The 13,977-nt window shown below is 45.0% G+C and overlaps 1 protein-coding gene across 1 annotated transcript in view; it reads left to right on the forward strand.

Annotated features, from left to right (window-relative positions):
* The window catches only part of chsy1 (chondroitin sulfate synthase 1), an 84,972-nt gene extending 74,096 nt beyond the window's left edge, over positions 1 to 10,876 (forward strand). The window contains exons 3-8 of the mRNA XM_079496487.1: positions 1,964 to 2,146; positions 5,704 to 5,937; positions 6,694 to 6,957; positions 7,255 to 7,509; positions 9,557 to 9,805; positions 10,325 to 10,876. Coding sequence (XP_079352613.1) covers positions 1,964 to 2,146; positions 5,704 to 5,937; positions 6,694 to 6,957; positions 7,255 to 7,509; positions 9,557 to 9,805; positions 10,325 to 10,798 — 1,659 coding nt within the window. The 3' untranslated portion in view covers positions 10,799 to 10,876. The remainder of the gene's footprint in view (positions 1 to 1,963; positions 2,147 to 5,703; positions 5,938 to 6,693; positions 6,958 to 7,254; positions 7,510 to 9,556; positions 9,806 to 10,324) is intronic.
* Positions 10,877 to 13,977: the final 3,101 nt, after the last annotated feature.

Consider the following 13,977-nt stretch of genomic DNA (forward strand, 5'->3'; position numbering starts at 1 on the left):
TGAGTTACGCTCAGAGAAAAGAGAAGGAATATAGGGTATGCGTGTGACATCATTATCATACCCGGCCGGAAGTTATGCTGGAACACCTACTGAGTGGCAAAAAATACTTTCTGGCCTTGACACCTCATACATCCACACAGAAAACTCCTAATTGATTGCATGAAATAACTTTAAACAACATTAAATTCACTTTTTCACTCGATTTGCCACTTGATCTGCCATTCACTTTATGCATGCATCATACCCTCTATATCGACGGAGCGGACTTGGAGGGAACGTTTTGCTGGGTAGCCTCTCTGACGTGCCGCCCACACATGGCAAGGCTCACTGTCTCTGTGCAAAACCCACGCACGCACGCGCGCACACACACACACACACACACACACACACACACACACACACACACACACACACACACACACACACTACCACCCAATACATACATGACTGATACGGGCAGGCTGGAAAACACACTGCACAAATTCCCGTTAAAGCGGCCCTGGTGATCTGGCTTCTGATGTCATAGCTCCCCTCCCCCCCAACCCCCCTCCCCCCCAACAGGTTTGCTCAAGACTTCCATTGATGACAGACTGCGGCGTGTGCGAGGGGGGGGGGGGGGGGGGGGTGGGGGGGGGGGGGGGGGGGTGTTGGGGTTGGCACCGTGCCAGCCTGCCCCGCGTGGCAGGAGGAACGGACGGGGCAGAGCCGCGTGGAAAAGCAAAGAGAGTCTCTAACTCAGGCACCTCTTGTAGACCGACCGTGTTCAGGGCTTTTTCGGGTTTTTCGCTTTTCCACTCTCGGGCTCTGCAGGGCCGAGCCTCTCTACTGTGAGCCTGTCCTGTCTTAATTCTACGTATCGCCTTTCCCCGGGGGTGGGGGGGCTTGTGGCTGCATTCCAGAGCCGTCGTCCTCTCTCAAATTGGGCTTTTCTGGGGGCTGCCTGCCTGCCTGCCTGCCCCGTCGTTCGTAAATAGAAACCTCTGGCTTTTTTTTCCTGATGCTCCCTTCATTAGGAGGCAGCGACACACAGACCCTGCCTTCTTGACCGTGGGCTGAGCCGCTGCCCAAACGGAGGCCTAGCGCAGCTGTCCCACACACTGTTTACACATTCGGGGCCTCCTGTGATTTGGGGAGCATTAGCTTTAGAAAGCCTCCAACAGGTCCGCGGTAAACACTCGCTCACTCAATGGAGCTCTGAGTCTCTCTCTCTCTCACACAGTCACATGTCTGATTTTTAACTGCATTGAGGATTTGTATGTTTTTAAAGGGATTAAAATACTCACATACACATACATACAAACAATCTCATAGAATAGTGTATTAATAAGTATGGATAGTAATAGCAGGCAGTTGGAGTTCTTTACTGGCATGCATGTTTTGTATGTACTGTTAACAGCAGACTGCATGTCTGGCTTCAGAAAACATGGCAGCCAAACAATGACTTATCATGAATGAATACATCCAGAACTACAATGGATTGGAGTCATATTTCTGGGTCATTGCTGAACATCTCTTTGCCTCCATCCCTGGGTGGTTAAAGCATGGGGCCATGGGCCAGAGGCCTTGCCCTCATAGCGTGGCAGCTTGTAGATCTGCTATTTCTGAAAAATCGTGAAATTGTGGTGCAAATCTTTGAATATATATATATATTCTTTCAGAGCAAAACGTTTTTAACTCAAATCTTTGCTTCTGGGGGGGTCCCTGGAACAACATATTTCCAGATGGGGGTCAGCGGCCAATTACATTATAATTCTGGGGGTCCTTGACATAAAATAGGTTAAGAACCACTGACATAGAAACATGGGTGTTTCAGAAAACTTTTAGAAGCCATTGTCCCCCTCTCTCTCTCTGTGTCTCCGACAACATGCGGCAGGTTTTGGTTTGTCTCCTACTAATCCCGTCCTCTCGTCTCTCTCTCTCCTCTCTCTCTCTCTCTCTGTCTCTCTCTCTCTCTCTCGTCCAGATGCAGCAGCTGTTCTATGAGAACTACGAGCCAAACAAGAAGGGCTACATCCGAGACCTCCACAACAGTAAGATCCACCGCGCCATCACCCTCCACCCCAACAAGAACCCGCCCTACCAGTACCGCCTGCACAGCTACATGCTGAGCCGCAAGATCGCCGAGCTGAGACACCGAACCATCCAGGTGAGAAGTGTTCAGAGCACTGGAGCACCAGAGCACCAGAACACCAGTTCAGAGCACCAGAAGGTCCTGGGTTCGATTCCTCGCTCGGGACGCTGTGGGTGCTGGCGGCGTGTTTCCTCCTCCATCAGTGCCCATACCCATAGGCGGGTTTGGCGAAAGGGCCTTTCTGTGTGGAGTTTGCATGTTCTCACTGTGTCCCCTAGGGTAGGTACCCTCACAAAAAACATGCAGTGATCCTGGTCTCTAAATTGCCTCCCCCTGGCCAGCCTGGGCGCCTGATGGAGGGGAAAGGAACTGGTTGGAATAACGTGTTCCTTCCACGCGCTATGTCCAACGAGGGAAACTCCCCCCTGTCAGGTGTAAAGGAGCAACTTGGACACTCAGGCATGAAGGAAGCATGAGTTCAAGTCCGTTGCTCTCCCCATGTCCCCCATATATGGGGACTAGGTTGGCGGAGGGTGTGTAGAGGCCCAGGATCACATTAGATAATTGACACAGGGGTGAAAAATGGGTTACAAAATCGTGGTATAAAAGATTATAAAACTAGAAAAAGTGCCCTTCTGGGCACAGGTCTCCACCAGGAGGATAGGACTGTGTGAGATGTTTGGCAAAATGTTGAGTAGTAATATAAACATGTTTGCCTTGTATGGCAATTGGATGATTTGAGGCATTTTGTTCCAATCAACCTGTTTTGCAAAAATCAACCTGTTGGTGGCGCTATAACAGGCCAATGTGAAAAGGGTGGGATATATTCCTCAGCCTAGTAAGAAAATGTGTGAAAGATTTCACGTAAATTGCATGCTGTGTTCATGATTTGAGGCTTTTGTTAAAAACGGGGCAATCTTGCAAACTGTGAAAGGCAATTATAGCCAATTAGGGTGGAATATGAACTATGGGACAGATCCGACTTGAGCACATGACCATAGAGATACTGTGTAACGATTTGTGAGATTTTTGGACAGAATCTGGAGGAGTAATATCCAAAAATGTGTTTTACAAAAGTCGGCCTCCTGGTGGCGCTATAAAAGGCAGATGCGGAAAATGCAGGTCAAAGGTTTGTCCTTGGCCTCTAGGGAGTGTGCATGCAACGTTTCACGCAGATCGGTGCAGTTTTAGGTAACAAATGTGAAAAGCTGCCTCATGGTGGCGCTATAACAGGCCGTTCTGGAAAATGGGGGGCAGAGGTTCATCATTGGCATCTAGGGAGTGTGTGTGCAAAGTTTGGCATCGACCGGGTTAACGGTGCCGGAGATTAGCTGGTAACGGACGGACGGAAGGACACACGGACGGACACACACACACACACACACGGACGGACACACACACGGACGGAGTGCAAAACATACTCTCTCACCATGCCTTCGGCCTGGTGGAGACAAAAACAGAAGTGTTCAGAGCACTGCTTCCCAAACTATTTCATGTCAAGGACCCCCAAATTGACAATAAATAACCTGCGGACCCCCCATTCGAAAATATACGCCAGGGACCCCCCCCCCCATAAGAGAAGATTGTACAGCTCCAGCAGTGATTCTCCACCATTTTAATTTCAAGGACCCCTCCGTTTGACATGCATATTAGTCTATGGACACCCATTTGATGGCATTTCTATCTCTGTGACCCCCAATTTATTCCAGGCTAGACGTGTTTGGATTTTACATTTTTCTAATTCAGTCAGTTTGAATTGTTTTTAGGCATTTTTTAAGCTAGTTTTTTTGTGACTGCTTAGTTTTAGTTTAGTTTTTATTAGTTGTATTATTATTTTTAGTTTTTAGTTTTTTCTTCATACTACTGGGTTATTTGTCAGGTGCAGAGTGAGGCCACAAAGTAAGTAGGCCTATTAAAATACCATTTCAAATATTTATATTTGGTTACTGTTGGTAACGAGAAAAACTAAAGGGTATTTTCATCTCATTTCAGTTGGTTTTAGTTTTGTAAACACACAATACAGTTTCAGTTAGTTATCGTTTTTGTCCTTTTATTATACATTTTAATTAGTTCAGTCAGACAACTCACAAATAGATTTAACCAATATTTATTATAGAATGAGAATACAAGTGTGCATAATTGCATATAATATTTTATCTCGCCGTTCGGCTCTGCAACATTTTTCTCCCTGCTCGGCACAATCAAACACCATCATTAAGCATTAAGAGCAGGGAGATAGATATACAATAAACCCCCCCATGGGGAACATAAATAACAGAGCCCACCGGTGGTGGTGGGAGCAAACATCACATAACAGCAACCAGGAACCATAGCAGAAGGAAGTCTAGTGAGCCGTCTAGTGAGCTTAAGGCCCAATCCCAATCCGGTCCCTTGCTGACTCAATGAGCCCTCACTGATTTATCTGCGCGTTCATGTGAAGTCTGCGAGGGCTTGAGGGATGTCCCATTTGAAATCGGAAAGTCAGTGAGGGCTCAGCCCCGCCCCTTTATGTGCCCTTTGCCAAAGTCAGCATCGATGCTGACTTTGGCTGACTTTGGCAAAGAAATTACCCACAGTTCATAACGTTACCAGGGGAATGAGGGGGATCCTCCGAATGTCATTTAAGTATGCAAATTAGTTATGTATCGCGTTAGAATGTCAACAAACACAATAGGCTTTCTCAGTGTTCTCAAAGGGAGACGGAATGGAAGGATAGGCTATATATTTAATAACAATAATAATAATAAGGGAAACATGATGAGAAATGACCAATGAGCAAAGTAAAAGAATATGGAAATGCATTTATAATTAATATTATTATATATGGATATTACAACCCCTATCACACAGGAAAGTGTATTTATGAAACTAATAATAAAACGATCAGCTTAAATACTAAAATAGACATGATAGACATGTATAAATAGGCCAAGCATGTAGGCACTGGCTGTGAATAAGGACAGTTTTTATAAAGTGATGCAAAGTGTCATGAATGGCGGACTCATCTTGTGATGCTGTCCCATTCCTTTCACAACAATTTGGAGCCCTTGCAGCTTCTCACCCTCAAGCACTTACAGCTGATGTCACTAAAGTCAAAGAGGGTTCAGGGCTCAGGGCTTGAGGGAGGCAATTGGGATTGGGCCTTAGTAGCCCGCCCAATTGGTCAGCTGACTGCCACATTAGTGAATGACATGTGGGTCTTGCACACACTGAATACACCCACATAGTAATGCAGCATATTAACCCCTTAAGTATATGAATGCGCCCTTGAGCACGGCATGAAACCCCTCGAGTATATCTGACTGAACTAACTCCGCAAGCCACGTATCATTTCTGTTCTTTTATTTTTACTTTTTATTTTTCGTTAACTATAATAACGACCATCCGTCCAGCTCCACAGAGACATCGTCAGATGGGTTTAGTTTTGTTTAGTTTTTGTTAGTTTTAGTTTTGGTTAGTTTTAGTTTTTGTTAGTTTCCATTAGGTTTAGTCTTTTGTTAGTTTTAGTTTTTGTTCGTTTTTGTTAAAATAATAACCATCTCTCTCCAGCTCCACAGGGAGTTCGTCTAGATGGGGTCAGTTTTGGTTAGTTTTGGTTAGTTTTCAGTAACTATAACCACCCCTCCGTCCAGCTCCACAGGGAGATCGTCCAGATGTCTCGTTACGGGGCAGCGGAGCCCAGCCGTGAGGACCTCCAGCTGGGCATGCCTCCGTCCTTCATGCGGTTCCACCCGCGCCACAGAGACGAGGTTCTGGAGTGGGACTTCCTGACGGGGAAGTACCTGTTCTCCTCTTCGGACGGACAGCCGCCCCGCCGGGGCATGGACTCCTCCCAGAGGCTGGCCCTGGATGACATCATCATGCAGGTACCTATTACCTCACTGAGTACATGACATCATCACGCAGGTCCCTTTTACCTCACTGAGTACATGACATCATCACGCAGGTACCTATTACCTCACTGAGTACATGACATCATCACGCAGGTACCTGTTACCTCACTGAGTACATTTATGTACAATTTAGATTATTTTTTATTTTTTTACTGGTGTATTTAGATTTATTTTTTTGTCAGTACTTTCACTTCTACTCCACTACATCTCAGACTCAGAGGCAAATAATGTACTTTTTCTCCACTACAATGCTTTGAACACTTTAGTTACTAGTTACTTTGTGGATTTTGATTATTATTATAAAACATACATTTACCACTTCAGCCCCTGTTTAAGCTTTGGCTATTTGAAAATAGCCAATCTACAAGCACAAGCACTACAAGCAACACATCGAGATCGGCTATTTTCAAAGTAGTTTATATATAGACATAATTACTTGTGAAATTGGGACATTCTGCACTGGTATTTGGTACTTTTAAGTACATTTTGATATCAATACTTTTACTTAGTAAAAGTAAATTTAGAATTCCTCTTCGGCCATTTAAGCTGTTGTAACCTAGACGTTGGTATACCTTTCAATCCTATGGAGACACCTCTGTGTCACTGTGGAATAAGAATTTGAAGATTTTCAGAAAACGTAGGTTAGGTTTTTTTGTTTTTTTTAGAATTGTCCTCGGGTCTAAATTAACAGAGTTAACAGAGTATTCCCCCCCCTCCCCTCACCACCAGGTGATGGAGATGATCAACGCCAACGCCAAGACGCGCGGCCGTGTCATCGACTTCAAGGAGATCCAGTACGGCTACCGTCGCATCAACCCTCTGTACGGAGCCGAGTACGTGCTGGACCTCCTGCTGCTCTACAAGAAGCACAAGGGGAAGACCATGACGGTGCCGGTCCGACGGCACGCCTACCTCCAGCAGACATTCAGCCAGATCCAGTTCAAAGAGGACGAGGAGATGGATGCGCAGGCGCTGGCCGCACGCATCAACCAGGTGAGGCTTTATTAGTGACGCATGCGCAGGCGCTGGCCCATTTTGGGCGGGAACCCCTTTTGGTGTTAGCATTATATTATGCTTTAGCTATTGAAAAATAGCAGATCTACAAGCTCATAGCGTGCCACCGAGTGGCGCGCTACGAGCTTGTAGGTCTGCTATTTTTGAAAAATAAAAGAACCACTGACATAGAAACATAGCTTTTTCAGAAAACTGTCAGGATGTGGAAGACATTTTTTGAATCTGATCTCAGGTCAAAATGGGTTATTGACATGTGGTCTCATCCCCACCAACCAGGACTCGGACTCCCTGTCGTTCCTGTCCAACTCCCTGAAGATGCTCGTTCCCTTCAAGCTGAGCACGTCGCTGGGTCAGGACCTACGGGAGCCCAAGGAGAAGCGGGTCAACATCCTGGTGCCGCTGTCGGGGCGCTACGACATCTTCGTGCGCTTCATGGCCAACTTTGAGCGCGTGTGCCTGATGCCCAATCAGAACGTCAAGCTGCTGGTGCTGCTGTTCAGCACCGACAACAACACGGAGCGCGTCAAGCAGGTACGGTGGCTTTGCCCCTCAGCGCTTAGTGGCGCCGTCATGCGGTCTGGAGCAACGAAAGCTCTGATCACGAGTCAAATATAAATGCTTCCGTCGTACAGTCTGGAGCAACGGAAGCTCTGATCATGAGTCAAATATAAATGCTTCCGTCGTACAGTCTGGAGCAACGGAAGCTCTGATCATGAGTCAAATATAAATGCTTCCGTCGTACAGTCTGGAGCAACGGAAGCTCTGATCATGAGTCAAATATAAATGCTTCCGTCGTACAGTCTGGAGCAACGGAAGCTCTGATCATGAGTCAAATATAAGTGCTTCCGTCGTACAGTCTGGAGCAACGGAAGCTCTGATCATGAGTCAAATATAAGTGCTTCCGTCGTACAGTCTGGAGCAACGGAAGCTCTGATCATGAGTCAAATATAAATGCTTCCGTCGTACAGTCTGGAGCAACGGAAGCTCTGATCATGAGTCAAATATAAATGCTTCCGTCGTACAGTCTGGAGCAACGGAAGCTCTGATCATGAGTCAAATATAAATGCTTCCGTCGTACAGTCTGGAGCAACGGAAGCTCTGATCACGAGTCAAATATAAATGCTTCCGCCGCACAGTCTGGAGCAACGGAAGCTCTGATCATGAGTAAATGCTTCCGTCGTACAGTCTGGAGCAACGGAAGCTCTGATCATGAGTAAATGCTTCCGTCGTACAGTCTGGAGCAACGGAAGCTCTGATCATGAGTAAAATATAAGTGCTTCCGTCATACAGTCTGGAGCAACAGAAGCTCTGATCATGAGTCAAATATAAATGCTTCCGCCGTACAGTCTGGAGCAACGGAAGCTCTGATCATGAGTCAAATATAAATGCTTTCGTCGTACAGTCTGGAGCAACGGAAGCTCTGATCATAAGTAAAATATAAATGATTCCGTCATACAGTCTGGAGCAACGGAAGCTCTGATCATGAGTAAATGCTTCCGTTGTACAGTCTGGAGCAACGGAAGCTCTGATCACGAGTCAAATATAAATGCTTCCGTCGTACAGTCTGGAGCAACGGAAGCTCTGATCACGAGTCAAATATAAATGCTTCCGTCATACAGTCTGGAGCCATGGAAGCTCTGATCATGAGTAAAATATAAATGCTTCCGTCGTACAGTCTGGAGCAACGGAAGCTCTGATCATGAGTCAAATATAAATGCTTCCGTTGTGCAGTCTGGAGCAACGGAAGCTCTGATCATAAATAAAATATAAATGCTTCCGTCATACAGTCTGGAGCAACGGAAGCTCTGATCATGAGTAAAATAGAAATGCTTCCGCCGTACAGTCTGGAGCAACGGAAGCTCTGATCATGAGTCAAATATAAATGCTTCCGCCGTACAGTCTGGTGCAACGGAAGCTCTGATCATGAGTAAAATATAAAGTGCAATTGAAGCCTCGTCCTCACTTCCGTTTCATCTTTAGAGTCGTGCAGATTTATCCTCATACAGTATAAGTAGAAATAATCTAAGCATAATATAGCTTGCTGCTTCGCAGAAATGGATATTCCAAAATTAAATGTAAAGATATGTCTTTTAATATATTTATGTGAACGTAAATGCCAGCTTCCTTGCTCGGATGTCGGGAGCTGTAGTTCCAGACTATATAGCATTCGGAGATTGTGGAATAGTTGTCTGGCTACCTCATTGCCCTCTGTACCCACTACCCACATACCTGACTAATTACCTCTAAAAAGCTCACAACAGATCACAAGACAAACCGAAAATAGCCAATCTACAAGCTCACAACACGTCGCACTGCGACGTGTTGTGAGCTTGTAGATTGGCTATTTTCGGTCCTTAGTTATTATAAGATGAAAGAGTATTTGAAGTGATCAAAACTAGCAATAGAATACAAGTTTAGAAGCATCTTCCAGAAACCTGAATGGTCTCAGATAAATGTCCTGATTTCTTCAGCTGGTCGGCCCTAAAACATCATCACTACATTTTCAGTCTTAAGATTTTTATTTTGCTTCATTCCATGTAAAAAATAAAGTATTCAATCATTCCATCCGTCCAACCAGGTGGAGCTGATGAGGGAGTACCACCAGAAGTATCCGCGCGCCGACATGGAGATCAAGCCGGTGTCGGGCTCGTTCTCGCGGGCGCTGGCGCTGGAGGTGGGCTCGTCTCACTTCGCCAACGACTCGCTGCTGTTCTACTGCGACGTGGACCTCCTGTTCACCGCCGACTTCCTGGGCCGCTGCCGGGGCAACGCGGCGCTGGGCGCGCGCGCCTACTTCCCCATCATCTTCAGCCAGTACGACCCCAAGGTACTGCTTTGGACTGTTCCACCATCTCATTTAAGATCTAGAAGTGATCGATGTGCCTTCGCTGTTGCGGCACCCATGCTCTGGAATAGCCTCCCTTTTTATATCAAAAGTGCCCAGTCCATTGAACTGTTCAAGTCTCTTCTTAAAAGCCCAAACCACACCAAAGGGTCTGTTGGGACAAACCAAACAAAAATTTTAAGGCAAACCACACCAATAAAACTCATTGAGTTGCTATGATTTGCATTGCTGTGGTCTACCTTAAAAAACGTTTTGTCTCAACCCGACCTTGTGGTTTGGGCTAAATTTAAGACCCATCTTTTTTCTAGGGCTCCTGATTTTTCGTTGTTGTCAGTTCATGTCCTGTTGCCATGTTGAGTGCACATGCATAATTGTTGTGATGTTTTTTGGTTTTATATGCATATAACAGTTTCTAGATTTTATTGTGTAAAGCACTTTGGTCAACCTCGATTGTTTTAAATGTGCTATATATAATAAAGCGTTTTTTTATTTGACTTTAAGGTGGTGTACGCGGGCGGGAAGGCGCCCGGCGAGAACCACTACGCCTTCACCGCCAAGACGGGCCTGTGGCGCCACTACGGCTTCGGCATCGTGTGCGTGTACAAGGGTGACCTGGTGCGCGCCGGCGGCTTCGACACCTCCATCCAGGGCTGGGGCCTCGAGGACGTGGACCTGTACAACAAGTTCGTGCAGCAGTCGTCGTTGTCGGGCGGCGTGGCGCTGTTCCGCAGCACGGACACGGGCATCGTGCACGTGCACCACCCGGTGCTGTGCGACCCCAACCTGGAGGCCAAGCAGTACAAGATGTGCCTGGGCTCCAAGGCCTCGTCGCACGGGTCCACCCAGCAGCTGGCCGAGCTGTGGCTGGACAAGAACGACCACGGCTTCCGGAGGCTGCAGGCCCAGGCCGCCCAGAGCAGCCCCGACAACAACAGCAACAACAATACCAGCTCGGTGGTGCTCAGGACAGCGTGAGGAGAGACACGGAGCTCCTCCTCCCACACAGAACAGAACAGAACAGAACAGAGCCAAGGCCTGGGCTCTAAATCTATAGACATATTCATACTGCGGCTTTAGGTTGATGAGGTGACCACCGAAAAGGTGGTCACCTCATCAACCTAAAACTGGAGTATGAAAAGGCCTTCTCTTTCTCTCTCTCTCTCTCTCCTTAGTGGTGTTTTTTTTTTGGACTACCTAATTTATTTTTTATTGAAAAAAAATCAAAGACTTCACACACGGATATATTTTGAAAAATATGTGTCTTTTTTTTTAAAGAAAATACGAAAAACCGAAAACACTCCACGATATCGACGGCGATGATGATGATGATGAACGGTGAACTTGAACAAACCCACAGTGGACCCACATAGCATATACGTATGTTTTTTTAATTAATAATAATAAAAAGAAGAAGGAATATCGACGAGTGATATTTCCTCCCGGACTGATGAGCCTGATGATCAAAACAAAAACGGAGGACCTAGATGGAGGTCTCTGGAGTCTGTACGGGCTGTGTGCGTACAGACGTTCTTTATTACTGGATAGAGAACGTCGTGTTGTATCTGTAAAGACGACGGGGGGAATACCAGGGGTTAATAATAATAATAATAATAAAGGTGTACCTCAGTCGAGTACACTCTACTCTACGCGCTCCTTAAGTATCAGTGAAGTACACCCGAATACGTACGAATACGGAATAAGTGTTACGTTTGTGTCTCGTGTGGAGAAAATAAGACTTTAACGATGACCTATTCTACGACCAGCAGTGCTCTAAAGAAAGAGAAGACTGAACTCTTGATGGTGAATGTTTACAAGAGGGTGATTTATTTTACAAAAACGACGTTTTCATCGATGGAAACAAAAAACGTTTGACTTAAATCACAGCTATCTTAATTATGATGACCGAGCGGGGCCATTTTTTGTTTGATTCCTTTTTGATTATTTGCCATGTTTTTTTTTTTGTTTTTTTTTTAGGTTTTTAATAATACAGAATAACACTGTTCTCATTCCTCCTGGATTTGTGCTTTTCATTTTATGATTAATTTCTGTGAACCCAACTGCTGGATTTAATATCTGCCATTCATCTTCCGCTGTCTAATTTATTGAATTTGCAGGCTCCATTTCTCTCTGACTGTTGGAATATGTATATTAGGAAGATTGTATAACCATCTCAGTCATTGGATAGCATTTTATTTTTATTTTTTAGCTTTCTTTTCCCATTTTTCTTTTCTTCTTAAACTCATTAGTACCAAAGAGTTTTTGCACAGTCTGCTTTAAGTGTGTGTGTGTTTGTGTGCGTGCGTGGTGTGCGTGTGTGGTGTGTGCGTATGTGTGTGTGTGTGTGTGTGTGTGTGTGTGCGCGCACGCACGTGTCTTGTTTTCTAGGGGGTGCAGGCACAAACATGAAAATTATTGTAAAGTGGAGTGGTGAGTGAGTGAGTGAGTGTGTGAGTGAGTGAGTGAGGTGGGTGAGTGAGCAAGCTGTATCCGCATTCGTGGGGATTTCTAATTAGTTTTAACGGGACCAGGTTGAGTCACGTCGCGCATCATTCCCTCTTTTTTATCAAGTTCCTTTTAATGTTTGAATCAAAACGGTTGTGTGGTTGGTTGGTTGGTTGGTTGGTCGTCGTATAGTCAAGAGAACTCTGGTCCCGATAGCGGTTCCTTGTTCACGTCTGTGCTGTTTTATTTATTTTATTTTATTTTTGTCTAATCCTGTTTTACAAGTTTCGAAGGAAAGATATCTCAAATTCCTGTGGGTTCTAATTCTATGGCCCTATGTAATGGTGTGTCTGTAGACAGGCCATGATGGTGATCCTATGGTGTCTGTAGACAGTAGCCTGGTGAAACCACTCCCCCTGCTGGACAACATTTGCATTCTGCCAGCAGGGAGAGTCTGGGAACTCTCAGGCTGAGATGATGTACTCCGGTCCAATTCTGTCCGGAGCGATATGCGACTGTATGCGGCCGCTAGAGGCGGGATCAACGCAAGACTTATGACATATTGAAGCGCTGCCACAGCGCAAATGTAAACACAACCTAACAAGACTACAACTCGAAATTATTATGGAGATATCAAATGTTTGTCCCGCTGCTTCCGGGTTCATCGTTTCTGCTTGAGAGATCCCAGATGAAGGCAGGAGGAGGGAACTGGTGAACTCGATACTGCCGCAATCTGGCGAAGTCAGGTTATGTAGGCAGGGCCATGGTAGTGATCCTATGGTGTCTGTAGGCAGGGCCATGATGGTGATCCTCGTGATTCGGGTTAAGTGTTCCTCGGCTAATAGCCTAGCCGCTAACCGGCCACGGGCTAATTTATTATTAGACAAAATGTAACAACAGTATGAATGACTGACTGACTGTACACTCACCATAGTGTTTTATTCTCTGGAGCTTTTTTTTTTTTTTTTTTTCTTATTTCTGTTCTTTCAGTCCTGTCCAACTGGGAAAGGTTTTATATTTAAAAAAAATAAAATGGGGAAAATGTTTATCAGAATACATGCTCTTGTGTGGTGTTATTCTTAAACTTTACTGTGAAAAAATAAATGTACAATTAGGGAGCAATGCAAGTACATTTAGTTAAAGCTTTCATGACTTTCATTTTAGTATATTTATACATTTCTTTTTTCTTTTAGGTTTTATAATCTTTTTGACGTCCCATAGAGCTGCCATTGAGCCCCATTATAAATGTCTCAAATTTGAAAGCACTATATTTCTAAAACTATGAAACATTTCAAAGATTCCTTTTCAGGCAAACATGTCCACCGTAAGATGAAAATAAATAGGTTTGAATGGGGATTCTAGGTGTAAGTATGTAGGACTAGTAGCATGCCAAAGTTATATATTTTTTCGGACGGAATACTATAGCATGTCGTTTTTCGTGATTTTGGAGGATTTGAAAAAAAGATGAAAATCATGAAAAAACGACATACTATGGTTTATGGTTTCGGACGGCATACTATAGCATGTCGTTTTTCGTGATTTTGGAGGATTTGAAAAAAATATGAAAATCATGAAAAAACGACATACTATAGTCCAGGGTTTGGGACAGCATAATATATTATGTCATATTTTCATGATTTTGGGACACTATGTCAGAGCCAGGACTTGAACCTGCAGCCTCCTGATTCCCAGGCAGCCTCTGTACCCAGTGA

The sequence above is a fragment of the Electrona antarctica genome, assembly GCF_951216825.1.
Source record: "Electrona antarctica genome assembly, chromosome: 3".
In the NCBI taxonomy this organism is placed as follows: Eukaryota; Metazoa; Chordata; class Actinopteri; order Myctophiformes; family Myctophidae; genus Electrona; species Electrona antarctica.